This window comes from Pipistrellus hanaki (genome assembly GCF_964339955.1).
Source record: "Pipistrellus hanaki genome assembly, chromosome: 2".
Taxonomy (NCBI): Eukaryota; Metazoa; Chordata; class Mammalia; order Chiroptera; family Vespertilionidae; genus Pipistrellus; species Pipistrellus hanaki.
In genome coordinates, this window is record NC_140504.1 from 26,866,463 (window position 1) to 26,884,635 (window position 18,173).

General features: G+C 36.0%; 1 protein-coding gene across 1 annotated transcript in view; it reads left to right on the top strand.

The window, feature by feature from the left end:
• Positions 1–18,173, top strand: part of LOC311617506 (EGF-like and EMI domain-containing protein 1) — a gene marked incomplete at its 3' end in the record, with an annotated part of 495,068 nt that overhangs the window by 346,741 nt on the left and 130,154 nt on the right. Inside the window, exon 5 of the mRNA XM_084873845.1 lies at positions 10,719–10,841. Coding sequence (XP_084729971.1) covers positions 10,719–10,841 — 123 coding nt within the window. The remainder of the gene's footprint in view (positions 1–10,718; positions 10,842–18,173) is intronic.

Here is an 18,173-nt window from a genome sequence, read left to right on the forward strand (position 1 = left end):
AAATGGTTTAGAGATAAAGCATATACAATAGGAATGTTTTTATTCCTTTTGTATTTTCTGAAGACAGTTCTGCCTGCAAATCCACAAAATAGTCCAAGTACAAATGCATCACATTTGCCTGCTGTGATTAAATTTCTCTAATTACACAACCACACTCGATATGTGGGACTGACGCATCACCTCATTTTTTTTCTTTTGTAATCATTGTTATCCATGCTCTATAATCAACGTTCCTCATAGCTAATTAGAGCTTCTTCGTCTGTTGTTTCTGAGATCTGGCATTCCTAGAGTTCAACTGCAAAATTCATTTTTAAACATCTCTGGGCTCTGGAGGGGGAACAAATGAGAAAATTCAAGGGCTGTCTCATTTTCAAATGGCTTTTGAAATTTTGACATACTATGATTTCCTTTTATGAATTTAGATATCTTCTTGGTTCAGGAGACAAAGTCCTGTTTATGATTTTGTAGGATTTTCCTATGAATGTACAGGTACATTGCTGTTGGTACAAGGAACTGACAGTCATTCTTTTTCCTAAAGATGGTGTGGATTTCAATATGATACCTGAGGACAGATATTTTTGCTTCATTGGACTGAGATTAATGTTAATTTCTAAAAGGAATAGAATGTTGCAGATTTATATCATTTGCAGTTTCAAGGCTTAAGTTTTTTCTCAAATGCAGTTTCCCCCCCCCCCCCCCCCCGCAACTGCTTTTAATTATGGACACTGTAAATTTTAATTACAATAGTAGAAAAGCTAGTCAAATTTCAGGTAGTCTGTTACAACACATTTAATCTACTTTCTAGAAGTTAATTTGAGGCCAAAGCTTTCAACTCAAGGCTCTGTTTTCTCACCTGGATATCCCACCATATGCTGCAACCCCTTATTAAGGCAATTATAACCTTTCAAGCTTTGAAAGAAGGGTAAACTATGTTGTTCCTACCTTGTTTACAATATCTTCCTTCATCTACATTTTCACTGCTGCTTTTGTGCTTGTAGGTTGGACTAAGCTACTCTGTAATAAACAAACCTGTGTTAATGAGCAACCATTTTGTCTCCTGCTCCTGAGAAGTTCATAGTACATGGAGGATCTAGGCCCATGAACATATCTATAATAATAAAAACATAATATGCTAATTAGACTGAACATTCTTCCTGACGACCTTCTGAATGAAGTTGGGGCTGCAAGGGCCGAGGTGACCTTCATGGCAAGCAGGGGCTGAGGCAGAGGCCTCAGGGACTGAGCCCCTTGCATGAATTTCGTGCATTGGGCCTCTAGTAATTACAATAAAATCTGAAAGGGTGAGTTAGAAGAGGCAAGAGCAAAGCCAGGCTAACTGAAGAGAGAATAAAAACCAGTGAGAATAATAGGAAAGGCTCCAAAGAAGAGATATTTGTGCTAAAACGTGAAGATATTAATAAAATTTCAGTTCAATTAAAAAATAAAATTTATGGAATGATGTTTTCTGTGCCAAGAACTTTTGTAAGAACTTAAATGGTTTTAAGTCATTTAAACCTCAAGAACCCTAAGAAGTGCCAGGTATTATACCCATGTTATAGGTAAGGAAACTGAAGCACAGAAAACTTGGCTGACTTGATATTCCAAAGAAGGCCATAGCAATATCTCCCTTTCCACACGCTCTTCTCAAATTTTGCCCTTCCCATGTTAAGAGGGGAAGTCTATCTCATCTGTTTGGATGTGGATGGGGTTGGAACAGGCATGAAAAGCAACAGAATGTGTCAGAAGTAACACTGAGTGACTTCCAAGGCTAGGTAAAAAAAAAAAAAAAAAAAAAAAGCTACAACAGTCACATTGATCACTTGGGTTGGAAACCTGAGTGGCCAGCTGCCAGTCCCACTGGCCTGAGGACATTAGGCTTTGAGGAAGCCCGTGGTAAGTGGGAATGAGAGGCCACCTCGTGAAGCTTGAGGTTACAGGTTACCAGTAGAGAAAGAGAGAGGGGTTACAGATTACCAGTAGAGAAAGAAAGGGAGGAATAAAGGTGTACCTGGCCAGCCCCCAGCAGCTCCAGTCCCCTTCTGCCCTTCTAGTCCAGCCATACTATCTCATTGCAACTGCATGACATATGGAGCCTGCCTAGCAAAGCTTGTCTCAAATTTCTGTTCCTCTGTAACTGTGAGATGACAAAATGATTGTTTTTAAGCTACCAGACAAGATTTCGGGAATGATTCGTTACAAAGCAACCCAGTCACACAGCTGGGCTGTAATAGGGCCACTCTTACTCCTATACCTGAAAACAAAGCTTGAGAAGATTCGTAGACATTCCTTTGGGTTTAAGTAAAACCTTCATGTCACCTGATTGTGTTGCAAAAATCTCTCCTCTCCTTCAAATCAATATTCTTAGGGGCAGGAGATGTTTTTGCATAGTGTGCTGTTTCTTTTGTGGTTGGAAATTAAATGAAGGAAGAATAAGAGAATGTTTAATGGGATCATACACATTGTCATAATTGTAAAAACTGACTGCCCAATGATTGAGTAGATATATGTTGCACCATCTGAGTAATGACTCCCAACCCTATTAAAATGACTTGTCCATTTAGATCGGGAGAAAGAGTGAAATATTTAAAAGGCAATAACTTCTGAATTCCCAGCTTGAATGTGGAAGACTGAAACTACGTTGGAACCCAGAAAGCTTGGATTTCAGTGAGCTTGAACTTTAATCTTGCTTTTAATTAATTTATAGCAACTTGTTGAATTGTGTCTCCCACATTGGCTAGTAAGCTTACTTACCATGAGAACAAGGGCTTGTCTTTTAAAAAAAATAATAAAGAATGGGTATGATCCCTGCATTCTCTGGGCACTGTAAAAAAGGCATTCAATAAATATGTACTAAGTAAAGGAATGGATATTCCTTTAGTACAGTACAATACAGGTATTGCTATCATCACCATGTTGTACAAATGATTTTCAGAATCCATTCAACTTAATCAAAACATTGTACTCTTTGACCAATATCTCCTTTGTTCTGGCAACCAAACACCATTCTACTTCTATGGGTTTTATTAAGATTCCACATAAAAATAAGATTATGAAGTAAGTCTGGCTTATTTCACTTCGAATAATGTCCTACATGTTCACCCATGTTGTTGCAAATGGCAGAATTTCCTTCCTTTTTAAGGTTGAATAGTATTCTAGTGTGTATATTATATAAATCACATTTTTGAAACCATCTGTCCATGAATGAACATTTGGGCTGCTTCTGAGTTTTGCATATTGTAAATAAACTGTAATGAACGTGGGAGTACAGTTATGTCTTTGAGATCCAGATTGAATTCCCTTTGGAAATATACCCAAAAGTGGGATTTATGGATCATATGTTTGTTCTACTTTTAATTTTTCTAGGACCCTCATATTATTTTCTCTAATGACTGTACCAATTTACATTCCTCCTAAAAGGGTTCAGTTCTCTCCACATCCTTACTAATACCTATTATATTGTCTTTTTGATAATTGCCATTCTAAAATATTTGAAGTGATATCTCATTGTGGTTTTGATTTGCATTTCCTATCTGATTTGTGATGCTGAGCAACTTTTCATATAGCTGATGAGTATTTGTGTGTCTTCTTATGGGAAATGTCTATTTAGATCCTTTGCCCATTTTTAAATTGTTATTTTGGTTTTTGCTGGTTGACTTGTAACTGTGCCTTATATATTAAATCTCTCAATACACACACAAGCACACACACACAGTGGTAACTATGAGGTACTGGATAACATATCTACCTTTATTGTGGTGATCTTTATACAATGTATACATGTATGACATCAAGTTGTATGATTTAAATATGCACAATTTTATGTGTCAAAAATATATCAGTAAAGTTATTTTATAAAGGAATAAATAAAACTCTTAGAATCTCAGTTTTCTTATTTTGAAGACAGAGGCCCAGTGCACGGGGTTTGTGCACTGGTGGGGTGTGTGGCCTGTGGGTATCAGCCTGCTGTGGTAGCAAAGCTCATCCGGTCAGCCAAGTGGCTGTGAACCCACCCACTGAGCGGCTGCTTCCACTGTGGGAGAGCTTCTCATCCCAATCAGCTGAGTGGTCAGGGCATGTCATACTGACTGGTCGACTGGTCGTTCTGGTCATTCCACCATTCGGTCACTGGGCTTTTATTATATAGGATATAGACCAACAGTTAAATTTGCATTTGGTAAATTATCAGCACTTGTCTTACTTAGACCAGGGCATTTCCTAGGTCATGAAAGGACCTGCACTTCATTAAAAAAAATGAATAGCTGCTTTTAAAATGTATATTCTTGATAGGTTGTAGGCTATATCAATGTTATGTATAAAAGAAGTACTGTTAGCACTGACATGTTCCTACAAAAGTCCTGTAATAATTCATTAAAAAAGAGGATTTGAGAATCCAGATTAAAGGTGTAGGATTGTCGTTTTACTTCAGGCTACAAAGGCTCTTGTGATTTCTTAATACTCTTCTGAGATAGACTTTCCTCAACCCTGTCTACCTCAATTCAGAAAGTTCAGTTCTACCATTATTAATAATAATATCTGCTATGCCAACCTGCTTTGTGATGTTCCAATGTAACTCTGAATGTAAGAACATGATGCAAATGTTAATTATGTAAATCAATATGTAATTACTAATTATAATTATTAATCATGACTAATTTGTCTTATTGACAAATCAAAGGAAATAAAGAGCAAAAGAACGAATCATTTTTTGCTAGTTATGTTGTAAACTTGTCTGTGACCTGATACCTTCATGGACAAGAGCTGATAATGCAGTATGACTGTGTCTTCTAGGAACTTGAAACCTTCCACCGTATCACACAGTAGACCTATTTTTTTGTAGGTACTCCGTAGCAATATTATAGAAATTGTGCTTGGACGGTTATCTTGCTATGAATTGGACAAAAAGGGGGGAAATTGAAAGAGAACAATTTAATTTATAACTAATGTAAGGTTGAAGTTGTTCAAGGATATAGGCGGATACAGCAACCAAGAGGGGGGTATATTAGAAGGAATGGGGATGGAGTCACAAGGGGGGGGGGGCAGTTAGGACTCAGTTTCTACTGTCCCTGGGGTTAGAGTTTATGCGCAAAGACCAGGAGGGGAGGAGACTGGAGGATGTAAGTGTTCTAGTCTGATTAGATGGAGTTCATTGTCCTTCAAACCCATTAGTGCTGGCTGTTGAGGCTGTGGGCTGTAAGTGGCCACTGCTATTGTTAGCCTGCTGTCTAGCTCTCCATGCAGCTGTCTCCTGTTGTGCTGGATAGGGTGACGGTTGGCTTTTCCATGAAATGAGGCTGGGGCCACTTTCTTGTTCAGGACTTTCTAGTCCACCTGAGCCAAATGTCCTCTGCTGCCTGTCAACTAACATTTAAGAAATAATGATAATAGAAATAATTGATCACTCTTATTATATGACTAAATGGTTCTATTCATTCTATATGCAATAATTTAATTTTCACAACAAATTGAAGGACAAGGTACTATGGATACTACCCTCATTTTATAGATGCTAAACTAAAGAATAGAGAGGATAAGTGAATTACCCAACAAGGAAGAATATCCAGTGTTCACATAGAATACAAACACCATAGTTTTGACTATATAATTATGTTCAATTTAAACAAATAAGTATTATAAGTATTAGTTTAAATTAAAAATTTTAGTTAAAAGAAGCTTTATATTTTTTTTGAATATCCCTATTAACAGATAGCACAATTGCAAGAGAGAGATAATTTTTAAATTGTTATTTAATTTCAATGATTTATTGCAAATTTAGTGAGCTTATGCTCACATATGCTTAAAGTCAGCATAACTTTAGTTTTAATATTTTTGTTCCCTTTTGAAAAATTCTTAAAAATAAATATATCTCTAGAAATATAGGCTGCATTAAAAGAATGTGCTATAATATAATAGCTCATTTTTCAATGTCTCTGGTTTTACTTATTTAAAATAGTTATTGTGTAATGTAAGTATTTCCTATCAAAATGTAGCTTTCCCCCACAATTCCCTTTGTTAGATGAATTTCTGCTGAATCTTTTATAAAAGTCACTTAGTGGAAATACAAAAGAAAAAATAAAGCATTTATATCTAGTCCTTGAGAACGCATTTATAATTGGGTTTCAAAATTTACAAGGCATTTCACAGGTATTATCATTGCTATACTTATCAACATTTCTGTCATGTATCATGTATCATCATACCCTCTTTTGAATGAATTAGAAGAGGCTTGCAAATGTGAAGGGAATGACATGGTATCTCACATAAGTGGTGGAACTAAGATTCAAACCTAGATCCTCAGAGCCTGAAGTTCAATAATCCATTGCCTTATAGCTGTGATTGTTTCTTCCTTTTTGTACAGTGGCCATGTAAGTAAAGAAGTCACTGGATTCTTTCTTCAGTAGGTATTTTAATACATTTCTTCTTCCTTTTTCTCCACCACCAATAATAGTATAAGTAGGAACTTGATTGTATCTCAGGAAATTCATGAAAATCAAGATTTTTGTTTTGAGGTTCTCAGTTTGTTTCCTAGTGACCAGGAATAGACCGACTTGCTCTAGTCTTAGAATGAAACCATGTGTACAGCATTTAAGGAAAATTCTAGAATTTAAAACCATCTATAGAAGTTATTCTGTTTGCATTATCTAATCCTTCAGAATATGTCTATTGCTGGTATACTTCATGTATAAGTCTATAATCCCAAAATGATGTCATAAAGACTCAGAACTTCATTTAAGTACATTTTCTAGTTGTATTTTGGGCATGTTGATTAATGCCATATCTTACTTTAACCTATAGAGAATTACATTAAACCTGGTACCTAAAGAAAAATCGACTGATTTGTTACAAAAGCTAATTGCAGTAACAATCTTAGGTCATCACTTTATGAAGCCTATTGATTTGAACATAACTATAACACATAAAAGGTGTGTGCACTTTGGGGGTAATTTTCACAAAGTAAACACCCAAACCTTTTAAAACAAAAATATACATGCTAAATTGGACCAAATACATTTGGTTTAGAGAAAAATGTAAAATTAAAGCACTTTTCATTTTGCATTTTTACTCTGCATTGTGGCCGCTCTGTTCAGCATTTGCTATGTTATTAAAAAGCAGTATAAGCTATTACTAAAACTGTATAAACACAGACTAAATGTATTACATGATTTTAGAATGGAAGCATGCTTATGAAAGCAAACAACTATAAGAGCTCAAATTCACACTTTTTTTTTAAAGATAGAAGTTTATAGCTTATTTGTCAGTGAATTGAACAGGCCTTTAATGTGTTTGCAGTTCTGCTGCATTTGTCCTACAACCAGAAATGCAACACTGTTTTTGAAAATATCATGTGTAATTCTTGAAGAGACTGCAGTCTGTCATTACAGATGGATTGATAGCCTGGATGATATCATTGAACTTTTGTCATACCAAACCTGGAAGACTTGCTATGTGTCAGAGAATTTTTGTCATTCATCTTGCTTTTGAAAGGCCAAATTTATTTGCAACCTTGAATGACATTGGACACATGAAACATCTATCATGCAGTATCTTATAAAACTGCAATTTAAAATCCTAAGTATTGACTTGGTTTTCAGAACTACCTTCAAAGCCAATGACTTTCAAATTTTTTATTTATGAACACTGATTTTCAATGGATAACAAGAACTTTATTTATTTATTTATTTATTTATTTATTTATTTATTTATTTATTGAGTACATCAGGTCACCAAACATCTGCCATGCTTTCTTGTATAAAAAAAGTAGAAACCAACAGTAGTGGAAATACATGCATATATTTTTATGTATTCGTATCAATATGTAACTGACAAGAACTAGTAATGAATCTATTCTTTGCTTGGCTTGTTCAGATAATTTTTTTTTTTAATTTCAGATCAGTACAGTTGAATAAATGTAGTCCTATCAAATGAGAAGCAAAATTGTTTCTGAATTTTCTGTTACAGAACAAGAAATGCGGTATATGTTACTATTCTATATAATAAAAGCTTAATATGCTAAGTGTTCGGTTGTCCAGTCAACTGTTCAACTAATCAAAATTTAATATGCCAATGATATGCTAAGGCTGCTCAACCACTCGCTATGATGTGCAATGATCACCAGGGGGCAGAGAGTTGACCGGTTAACTATTGTACTTGCTATAACATTTAATGACCATCATGAGGAAGACACTCCAACTGGTAGGTTAGCTTGCTGTTAGGGTCTGGCTGATTGGACTGAGTGAGATGGGCCTGATATGCCCTGGAGTCTTCCCACAGTCCCTCCCTAGCTGGTCAACCTCCGCGTCCCTCCACAGCCCTGATCATGCACTGGTGGGGTCCCTTGGCATTACCTGCACATTCTTGCAATCCAGGACCCCTCAGGGGATGTTGAAGAGCAAGTTTTGGCCCAATCCTGCAGGCCAGGCCTAGGGACCTCTCTGGTACACAAATTTGTGCACTGGGCCTCTAGTAAATGTATAATTCCACCCAGAAAACTGAATTTATGTTCAATACAAACAAAACAAGAAAGCAATTGAATATCTACTATGTACCAGGTTTGAATTCTCAAGTATAGTAGCTAATGTTTAGCTAATAATAACAAAAATAGCTACTATTTATGGAGTTTCTATGCAGGCACATACAAGATCTCAGACCCAGATGGCACCACAAATGAACTCTTCCAAACATTTAAGAAATTATAATAAACTCACAGATTCTTTCAGAAAACATAGGAGCAAAAACTTCCCCACTTGTTTTATGTATACAGTATAATCTGGATACCAAAAATTATCATGAATATTATAAGAAAGAAAAAGTTCAGACAAACCTCTCTTCTGAATATAGTCACAAAAATCCTAAAAAAAAAATATTAGCTACCAAAATCCAGGAATATATAAAAAGGATAGTGTGTCATGACCAGGTTTCTTTCAGGGATGAAAAAACAAAAACAATGTAAGTCATCACATTAACAGAATTAACAAGAAAAGCTATATAATTATTTTTATAGATTCAGAAAAATCAGTAAGTAAAGTGTCACAACTATTCATGATAAAATACTAAGAAACTTGGAGTAGAAAGGAACTTTCTTATTCTGGTGAAACTAGTTTTAAAAAAACAACAACCCTACGGTACACATCATACCTACAATGAAATGTTGAAAACGGTCCTTCTGAGTTCAGAAGCAAGACAAGGATGATCATTGCCACCACTTCTATGGGCCATTCTACTTGACCCACTAAGTTAAAGAGCCAGTATTTTAAGAATTGGACAAATGGACAAAGTATTTGAGCAAGCACTTCAATAAGATGTTATCCCAACAACCAATAACATGACAATGTGTTTAACCTAATTTATCATCAGGAAAATGAAAATTGAAATGACAATATAATACTATTATACACTCTTCAGAAGAATTAAAATGAAACAATATAAAACAGAATATCCCAAATGTTGGCAAAGACGAGTAGCCTCTGATCTCTAATACACACTGGTGGTTGTGTAAATTAGAATAACCTCTGCCCTAGCTGGTTTGGCTCAGTGGATAGAGTGTCATCCCTCTGTAGACTGAATGGTCTCAGTTTGATTTTGGTCAAGGGCACATGCAAGAGTTGTGGGGGGGTCAATACTCAGTGGGGGGCATACAGGAAGTAGCTGATCAATGATTATCTCTCATCATTGATGTTTCTATCTCCCTCTCCCTTCCTCTCTGAAATCAATAAAAAATATATAAAAAGAAAAGAATAGTCACTTTCTAAGATTAATTATCTATAAATAATAAAGTAGGGCATATCATATCTTGTCCCAGCAATTTCAGTCCTTGATATTACCCTGTAGAAATGCATATGTGAGTTTATTGAAGTCATATATGAGAATGTTCATAGCAATACTTTTTATAATAACCAAAAATTAACTAATATTCAAATTCCCATAAATTTGTGAAATATATGCATTAAAATGGTGGCATATATATAGACTTGAATAATATAGGATGGACAAAAGTAGGTTTATACTTGTACATATGGAATATAATACAATTATTAATAAATATTATAGTAATACAAGAATAAATTCTGTTTCACATACATACATCTGTAGATCTACTTTTACCCCACCATGTGTATAGGAATAAGAATGAAAAAACTACAAGTATATGCAACAACACTGGTGTAGCTCATAATAGAATGCCAAATGAAAAAGTCACACACAAACAAACACCAATTAAGGTAATATATATATATATATATATATATATATATATATATATAATTGAAAAATAAAACTAACTTGAAGAGGTTAGCAATCAAGATAGTGGTTACCATCAGCCAGTCAGGGTACTCCTTGGGTTCTAATAATGTGGCTTTATTGTATTTTATTGTGGTTTTATGTGGTTGTATTGTATTTTATTATGGTTGTATTGCTAAATCTGAAAACTCTTTGAACTGTGTACTTAATATTTGTATATTCTTCAGTGTATGTGACACACTTCAGTGAAAAGTTAACTAAAAATAAACCAAAGCAATCTCCACAGCTGTACAGCCAGGATTCAAAGTCAGTTATATCCTTTAATTAGAGTACATTATCTCTCATTAGAATAAGATGTAGTTGTACTTCATTTCATCTGAGGTCAAATTTGATATCATTCTGGACTGGTACATTTTAGGAGAACCCCTAAAATCTTCTTGTGTCTATTTATAGGAGGCTAATTCTGTTTAAATATTTAATTGCAGATATAAATGAATGTGCCATTGACAATGGTGGCTGTCAGAACCAATGCTGCAATACAATTGGCAGTTATTACTGCAAGTGTCTGGCTGGCCAGAAGCTGGAGGAAGATGGCAGAGGATGTGAAGGTAATGGTTAGGACTGTCTGCTTACTGATAAGGGAAGAGAGAAAATCTATGGAATGCAAAGGAGAGGGTTTGTCTTTTATCCAGAGGCAGCTGAAGGGCCTGTGTTGAATGTTGTCAAGAGCAGGGATCTTCCTCTCATGTCTAGATTACAAAATTGTAACCCTAAGAACACTTCAAGTAGCTTATTATAGGAAACATATGATTATACGCTGGTTTGGTTGTGTCATGTTCTGAATATGAAATTTCAATCATTCATTTAAATCCCTGAAAAGTACATATTTCTGAAAATATTTCATTTAATTCTATACTCAAAATGGTGCTTATCATAAAATACTCATATGTTGCTACAATAGAAATGGTGGGGGACAAAGCTAACCACAGAAATTGTATTCTTGGGGTCGTCTTAGCTTTTTTTTTTTTTTTTTTTCCACACAAGACTTCAATTTTCTGTCTCCTTTTGAAATGAAGTCATTCCTTCCTTTATTTATTAATTCATCATTTTGTTCATTTGACAGTCATTCAGTTTCTGCTCTGTATCAGGCATTATTCCATGCTTTGGGATATAAAAATTAATGAGAAATAAATTCTGCCCTGAAGGAGTTCACTGATTAGCAGCAGCAAAGATTGCTACATAAGCCAAAGCCTTACAGAAGGCTGTTTTAAGGCATTATCGCATGGGGATAAATCCACTGGATTCAAGGGGGCCTGGGTTTGAGTCTCAGCTCTGCCACTTACAATTTATGTAACCTTGGGCACATTGTTTAATCTTGCTCTTTTCTTATTTGTAAAATTTAGGATAATGGTAGTTCCTAAAACCCCAAAAGTTGCCGTGGGAATTAAATAAGATAATGCATTTAAAGCACTTAGCATAGTAGTGGCATATGGAAGCATTCAGGTGATAACTATGAATCGTACTCTCATTTTGAGCTCCATTGTTGCCCATGTTGGGAATCTAATAGGAGCAAAAGACTGCTTCCTTTCTTGTTCTCAAAAAGGGGAGATGTGGACACTGAAAAGGATTCCTGGACTTTTCCAACTTTTTTTTTCCCTCCTATCCATACTATCAAAATGCCTGAATATTTTGTTTGGTCCCTTAGAAATTTATTTATTCTAACTGTGGTTTCCTATTGATCTTACACACTTATATTCATTTTTTTTCCTGATAACATATATTCCTGATGAATCATAAATGACTAAGCTCATAGGAGAAAACAACAGAAGGTATTCAGCTGAAAGTGGTTGGGACTGGCTGTTGGCTGGATTGGGACTGCTGGACCAGACAAGCTGTAGATATTAGTAGGCTAGACCACTAATTGGCAACCACTGGGCTGGAGGATTTTTTCAGAATCTCAGGAAGGTATGTGCTTCAGTCCTCCTGGCAGACATCCACAAGAGGGTTCTAGGAAGGCAGCCAGATGTTCAAGTGCAGCTGTATCTGGGCCTTTCTGAAACAGGTTTCACCCAAAGCAAGGCCCTCTGCCAAGAACAGTATCTATATATATAAAACCCTAATATGCAAATAGACTGAACAGCAGAACAACCAAACAACTGAATAACCTGTCTCTATGACGTGTGCTAACCACCAGGGAGTGTGCAGGGAACTTGGCAGGCATTGGCAGCAGCGGGATGGTGGAGCAGGTGAGCGGGGGCACCAGTCCAAGGCAGGGCACCAGTCTCTGTCATTGGGCTGAGCCTCTGGTGGTTACTAAAAATTCTTTGCTCCCAGATGCCAGCCCTGCTTCCATGCCCTGCTGGCACCAGAGCTGCCACTTGCATCCACTGCTGGTGCCAGCCCCAATTATTCCACACTGTCAGTGGGTGCAAATGGGGCTGGTGCTGTCAGCATGTGGGAGTGGGAGCGGTGATGAAGGCAGACAGGGGACTATTTGGGCCTCAGCAGGAGGGGTTGGGAGGGGATGCAGAGGATGGACTGAGACCCACCACTGTGCCCACCACAGCCTCGCAGTCCACAGGTCCTTTCAAGGTGCATGAATTCATGTACTGGGCCCCTAGTACATGTATAAAGGCAGGCTCTAAATTCACCCGGGCTCTTTTCCTTGAAAGTAAGATGATCTTTTTTCTAATTTAATTTAATTTTTTTATTGTTTGAAGCATTGCAAATAGTAGTACATTATGTCTCCTTTTCCCCCCCTTGACCTCCACACAGCCTCCCCTATCCCCCAGCATATGCCTTCACCTGCCCCACCTCCCCCAACCCAGTGTCTTGTATCCATTGTTTATGTCCATATGCATGCATACAAGTCCTTCAGTTGATCTCTTACAACCCCCTCCCCCCACATACACATGCACAACCTTCCCTGCCTTCCTGCCATCGTTTGACAGTTTGTCCAATGATTCTTTATCTCTATAGCTATTTTTCCCCATTTCTTTTCTAAGATAATTTTTATTTATGATGAGATTGTTTAACAATGGTGTTCCCAGTACTGATTCAGTATAAGAGAAGGAGAGTAGTTAAGGCCCCCAAGGTGTTCAAATGAAAGGTGGGACAATGATCACTGAAGCATGGTCTACATACTGAGAATATTCTTTGTCATCATGACCCCTCCCTTCCCTGACATTCCCTTCATTTCTTTTTGACTGAGTATCATTATCATTATATTATTTGAAGAGCCCGGCACAGCAATTAGCCACTGTTAGGCATGACAGTTGCTATTACTTTTTTAAATAGCTATTATGTTGATAAGAAATGGCAAACTTTATACCTACTAATTCATTTACATGCAATTATATCATTTGATTGAAGTCAGTAACTCTTCATATAAATGTAAAACTTTTAGACAAGTGATTTCCATAGCTTTATTTAACTGATGTTTATTTATACAAAATGAATAGGGGTAAGGTCAGTATTTGTAAGAATTAAGAGTTTTATGCTACCATAACCGGTTTGGCTCAGTGGATAGAGTGTCAGCCTGTGGACTGAAAGGTCCAAGGTTTGATTCAGGTCAAGGACATGTACCTTGGTTGCAGGCACATTCCCAGTAGGAGGTGTACAGGAGGCAGGTGACCGATTTTTCTCTCTCATTGATGTTTCTGGCTTTTTATCCCTCTCCCTTCCTCTCTGTAAAAAACCAATAATATATATATATATATATATATATATATATATATATATATATATATATTTTTTTTTTTTTTTTTTAAAAAGAGTTCAATGCTGAGTTAACATTGACATTCTAGTGACCAAGACGCAGGACTGAGGATGGCACTATGGAGTGGAGCAACTACCAGTACAGAACCACATCTATCAGTCTTATGCTTAGCATCCTTTTCTTTTCATATCTTTAAATTACTATTTGGCACACAGGACGATGCTAGAGATATAGAGTGCACAACTGTTGAATATGCAATGTTCTCAGATTTGTTTAAATAGGTAATTAAATAAAAAAATAATAGAAGTCGTTTTGAATTTGAGTGCGTTCTAAAGCGACTGAAAATGAGCATTTCAGTTCATGTGGGTGCACTAATGAGCCATTCATATTTATTTATTGGATGTTCATGGTAAAGGTCAGTTAGTTTCAAAGACCATTGTGTTGAATGCTACAGATATAGAATTAAACAGTCATTTGAACAGACTTTGCTTTGCTTTAGTATATATAGAATTTAACCTGCTTGAATTGGTTTTTAAAATACAGACCAACATTTTAGGAGATATTTGTTGTACCATTAAAATAAATCTAGACTACCTTTCAATGAAACTGAAACATTTGTAAATGGTATTGTTAGCTAATCTTATTTTTTTAACCTTTTCTCTAAAGAGCTATAAAAGAGAAGAAGGCTTCTTTTTTAAAAAAAAAAAATATGTGTTTCTTTATTGATTTCAGAGAGGAAGAGAGAAGGAGAAATAGAAATATCAATGATGAGAGAGAATCATTGATCGGCTGCCTCCTGCACAGCCCCCACTGGGGATCAAGCCCGCAACCCAGGCATGTGCCCTTGGCCCTAATCAAACCTGGGATCCTTCAGTCTGCAGGCTGACGTTCTATCCACTGAGCCAAGCTGGTTAGGGTAAGGAGAAGAGTTCTTGATTAGCTAAATTTACATGAGCATCCTCTTCTGTCAGGCATAACACTGAACCAAAATCAACAGGTTCAATTCATTGCTGATAGATGATTATAGGGTATAGATTAAAGGGGAAAATAAAGAGGGAATAGAACTGCCTACCACTGGACAGTGTGGGTAGATGCATCCTATATTGTATATAGTATATGTATTTATGTGTATATATGTACTAGGTGCATTAGGTTATTCTTTAGTTTATTACTGTGCGTTATAATATTTAAAATATGCAATCATCTTTGCATTTCAGAAAAAAATCAACTAGATTTTATCATTTCATTTGCTATTTAATTCAATTTCCTGTTATTTTGTTTAGGATTTTTACATCTGTAAACATGAGTGAAATGAGCCAGTAATTTACCTCTTACATGATTTTTATGGCAACTGTTCTCAGCTGGGGTGATTTTGTCCTCCAGGAACGTTTGGCAGTGTCTGAAGACCCTGATTTCCACAACTGAGAGAAAGGGGTACTTAGTGGGTAGGGGATGCTAAACATCCTCTTCTGCATCATCATCTCCAACATCTCATTCTACATCACCTACATCACATGGAGCTTTTTATACATTATCTATATCACATGGGGCTTTTATATAGTCAATTTTGCTTTTTGTTTTCTTTACTACGTATGCTCAACCAGTCTATTGAGTTTCAAATAGTAATGATTTAACTTTAGATTTTTAGAAATCTCATTTTTTTTCCAGATCTGTATGTAGTTTTTTTCTGTTGTATGCTCATTTTGATAATTGTATCATTTTATTTTATACATAGTTATTCTATAGTCCTCATCTGATTCCAGAATCTGTGGTCCTCGTGGGGAAGTCTAAATCTGGTATTTCTTATTTCTAGACCATTAGATACTATAGTTTCCTTCCTTTCCTGTTGTGTATACCTCCAGTATATAACATCTCACAGAGCACTGTGCTTATTTACACATTTGTACTGTCTATTAGGTTGGGAATATCTCCTGGGAAATGTTTATGTCATCACTTTGTTATCCCCAACACATAGGTGTCTAATACCTACCAGAATTCTATAAATACCAAATAAATGAATGAACAGATGGAAAAATACCCATCAGTTCAAATACAAAGCATATTAGCATACCATTTCATACACCTTTTATTCATTTCCTTATTTACAGATTCTAACAGTATTGCATTTATTATTTCAAATCTGACCAGCGAAGACAGTGGTTATCAGTAGGTCTTTGTGTTAATATTTTCTGGTAGCAAGTCTGTTTTATTTGAAAAGATAAATCACACTTTTTCCTTCAAAAGGTCATATCATAGGGGGTATTTTTTTTTTAAAATCTTAGTTTATACTTTTAAAATGTCTGCTTGTGACTTGTCTAAATTATTGGTTCAACAGCATAACTAGTGTGACTTTTGGAGAATGGTAGTCCTATGGAGTCAAGGGATTTTTCTAAATCAAGTGGCAACTAATAATATTGTATTTTATTAAGTGAACAAAGATCATAAACATTGATTGAGCATTTCACATCAAGTCTTCCAGTTGGGAGAGATAAATTAACAAAAAGGCATATTGCTTAGTGAGTTAACCTTTAAAATATTTAACAGTAATATTGTTAATATTTTCTGCCAAATATTTTTCTGAAACACATTAGAAATTATAATGTGAATAAGAGAGAATATAACTCTGTATTTCATTATCATGGAATTATGGAATTTTTGGCTAAAAAAAGCTTCTATAGATGGAATCCAAGGGAAATTAAACAAGTTGAAAATGCTGATTGATGAGCAAAGTGACAATAGAAGCCAGGCTTTCTTATTTCCCCTCCGTGAGATTGATAGGCAGCATGAACTGGATATAATGCAGGTTAATCAGAATGATGCAGTCACAGAGCTACAGGGGCCAATAGATCCTCAACTCTGGTACAAGTCATGGCTTCTTTCGCCATTAGATTTCACGGGCATTAAGCATCCTGGATATGAAATTATGGTGTGTTATTTTAAATGCAAGTACAAGTGATTATATTTGATGCTTTGAGAACTCACCCAGGCCAGCTTCTTGCCTCCAAACAGCAGTGGTTCTAAACCAGCGGGTTATTTATCCTGGTATTACAGATCTCCAAGGGAGGATTCTATGATTCCTTCCTACAGTCTGTTTAATAACCCGAGCTAGCAGAAAAGCCTTCCTTACGTGGTGTCTATATTGCTCTTGCTGAAGTTTAAGCCTTATTTTATTTTATTTTATTTTATTATTTTATTTTATTTTATTTTATTTTATTTTATTTTATTTTATTTTATTTTATTTTATTTTATTTTCTTCTCAGTTCAGAAATACTTACTGAATAAGAATCCTCCTTTACAGTAATTCTTCCCACACTTACAACACACTACTATGTCCCTCCTTAGCTTAAGAAAAACATTGTGCCAAATACTGGAGTCGTTGGCAAAAAAAAAATAAAAAAAAAATCTATCTATATAGTTAGGTATTCATCTATCTGCATACATTCAGGTTTGAGTTCATGAAATTCATTTAAAGAAGTAGTTTTTAAGGGTTTTTCTACTTCTCTTGGTATTCATTTATAAATGGCCTCCTGAACCTCCAGTGGTGTTGGGGGCATGGAAAGATAGTAGTAAATTTCCTGGCCTCCAGAATCTAATAGTGCATTGGGTGGTATACATATGGGAAATAATTTGAAAAAAATTCCATATTGTTATCTTTGTATACTAAAGAAAAGGATGTCCTTTTTACATTTATGAAGATATTTATAATATGAAATTCATTTTGTCTGAAGAGCTTGAACCACTTAAAATTCTTGGGACTTATCCCAGTTGACACACAAATGTATACAAAGGATTCTTCTCACCCACCCACCCATCCATTCACCAGACATGTTTCAGACCTCAGACACCATGGACCAGGTTGAACAAAGGTCATACACACTTTGGATTTTAATGTGATCTTTGGCATTTACTACTTGTGGAGCTTAGGGCAAGTTCCTTAATATCTATGTGACTTCATAGTCACAGGAAGAGAGATATTCATTAGTGTAAGGATCCTGACCTCTCTCTGCCCCCTCACTCATTCACTCCTTCCCAGGGAAGTTGGAGTAAATTACATCACGGGCAAATTTGGGGAAGGAAATATGGAGTTCAGCTCACCTTCCCATCTCCTGGTTGGGACCATAAATGCTGCAGAAAGTGTTCATCCTAGTCTGCTCTGCTCCGCTGTCATATATGTTCAACCAGGGCAGGACTCCACATGGAGGAGACTGAGGTCCCCCACAGC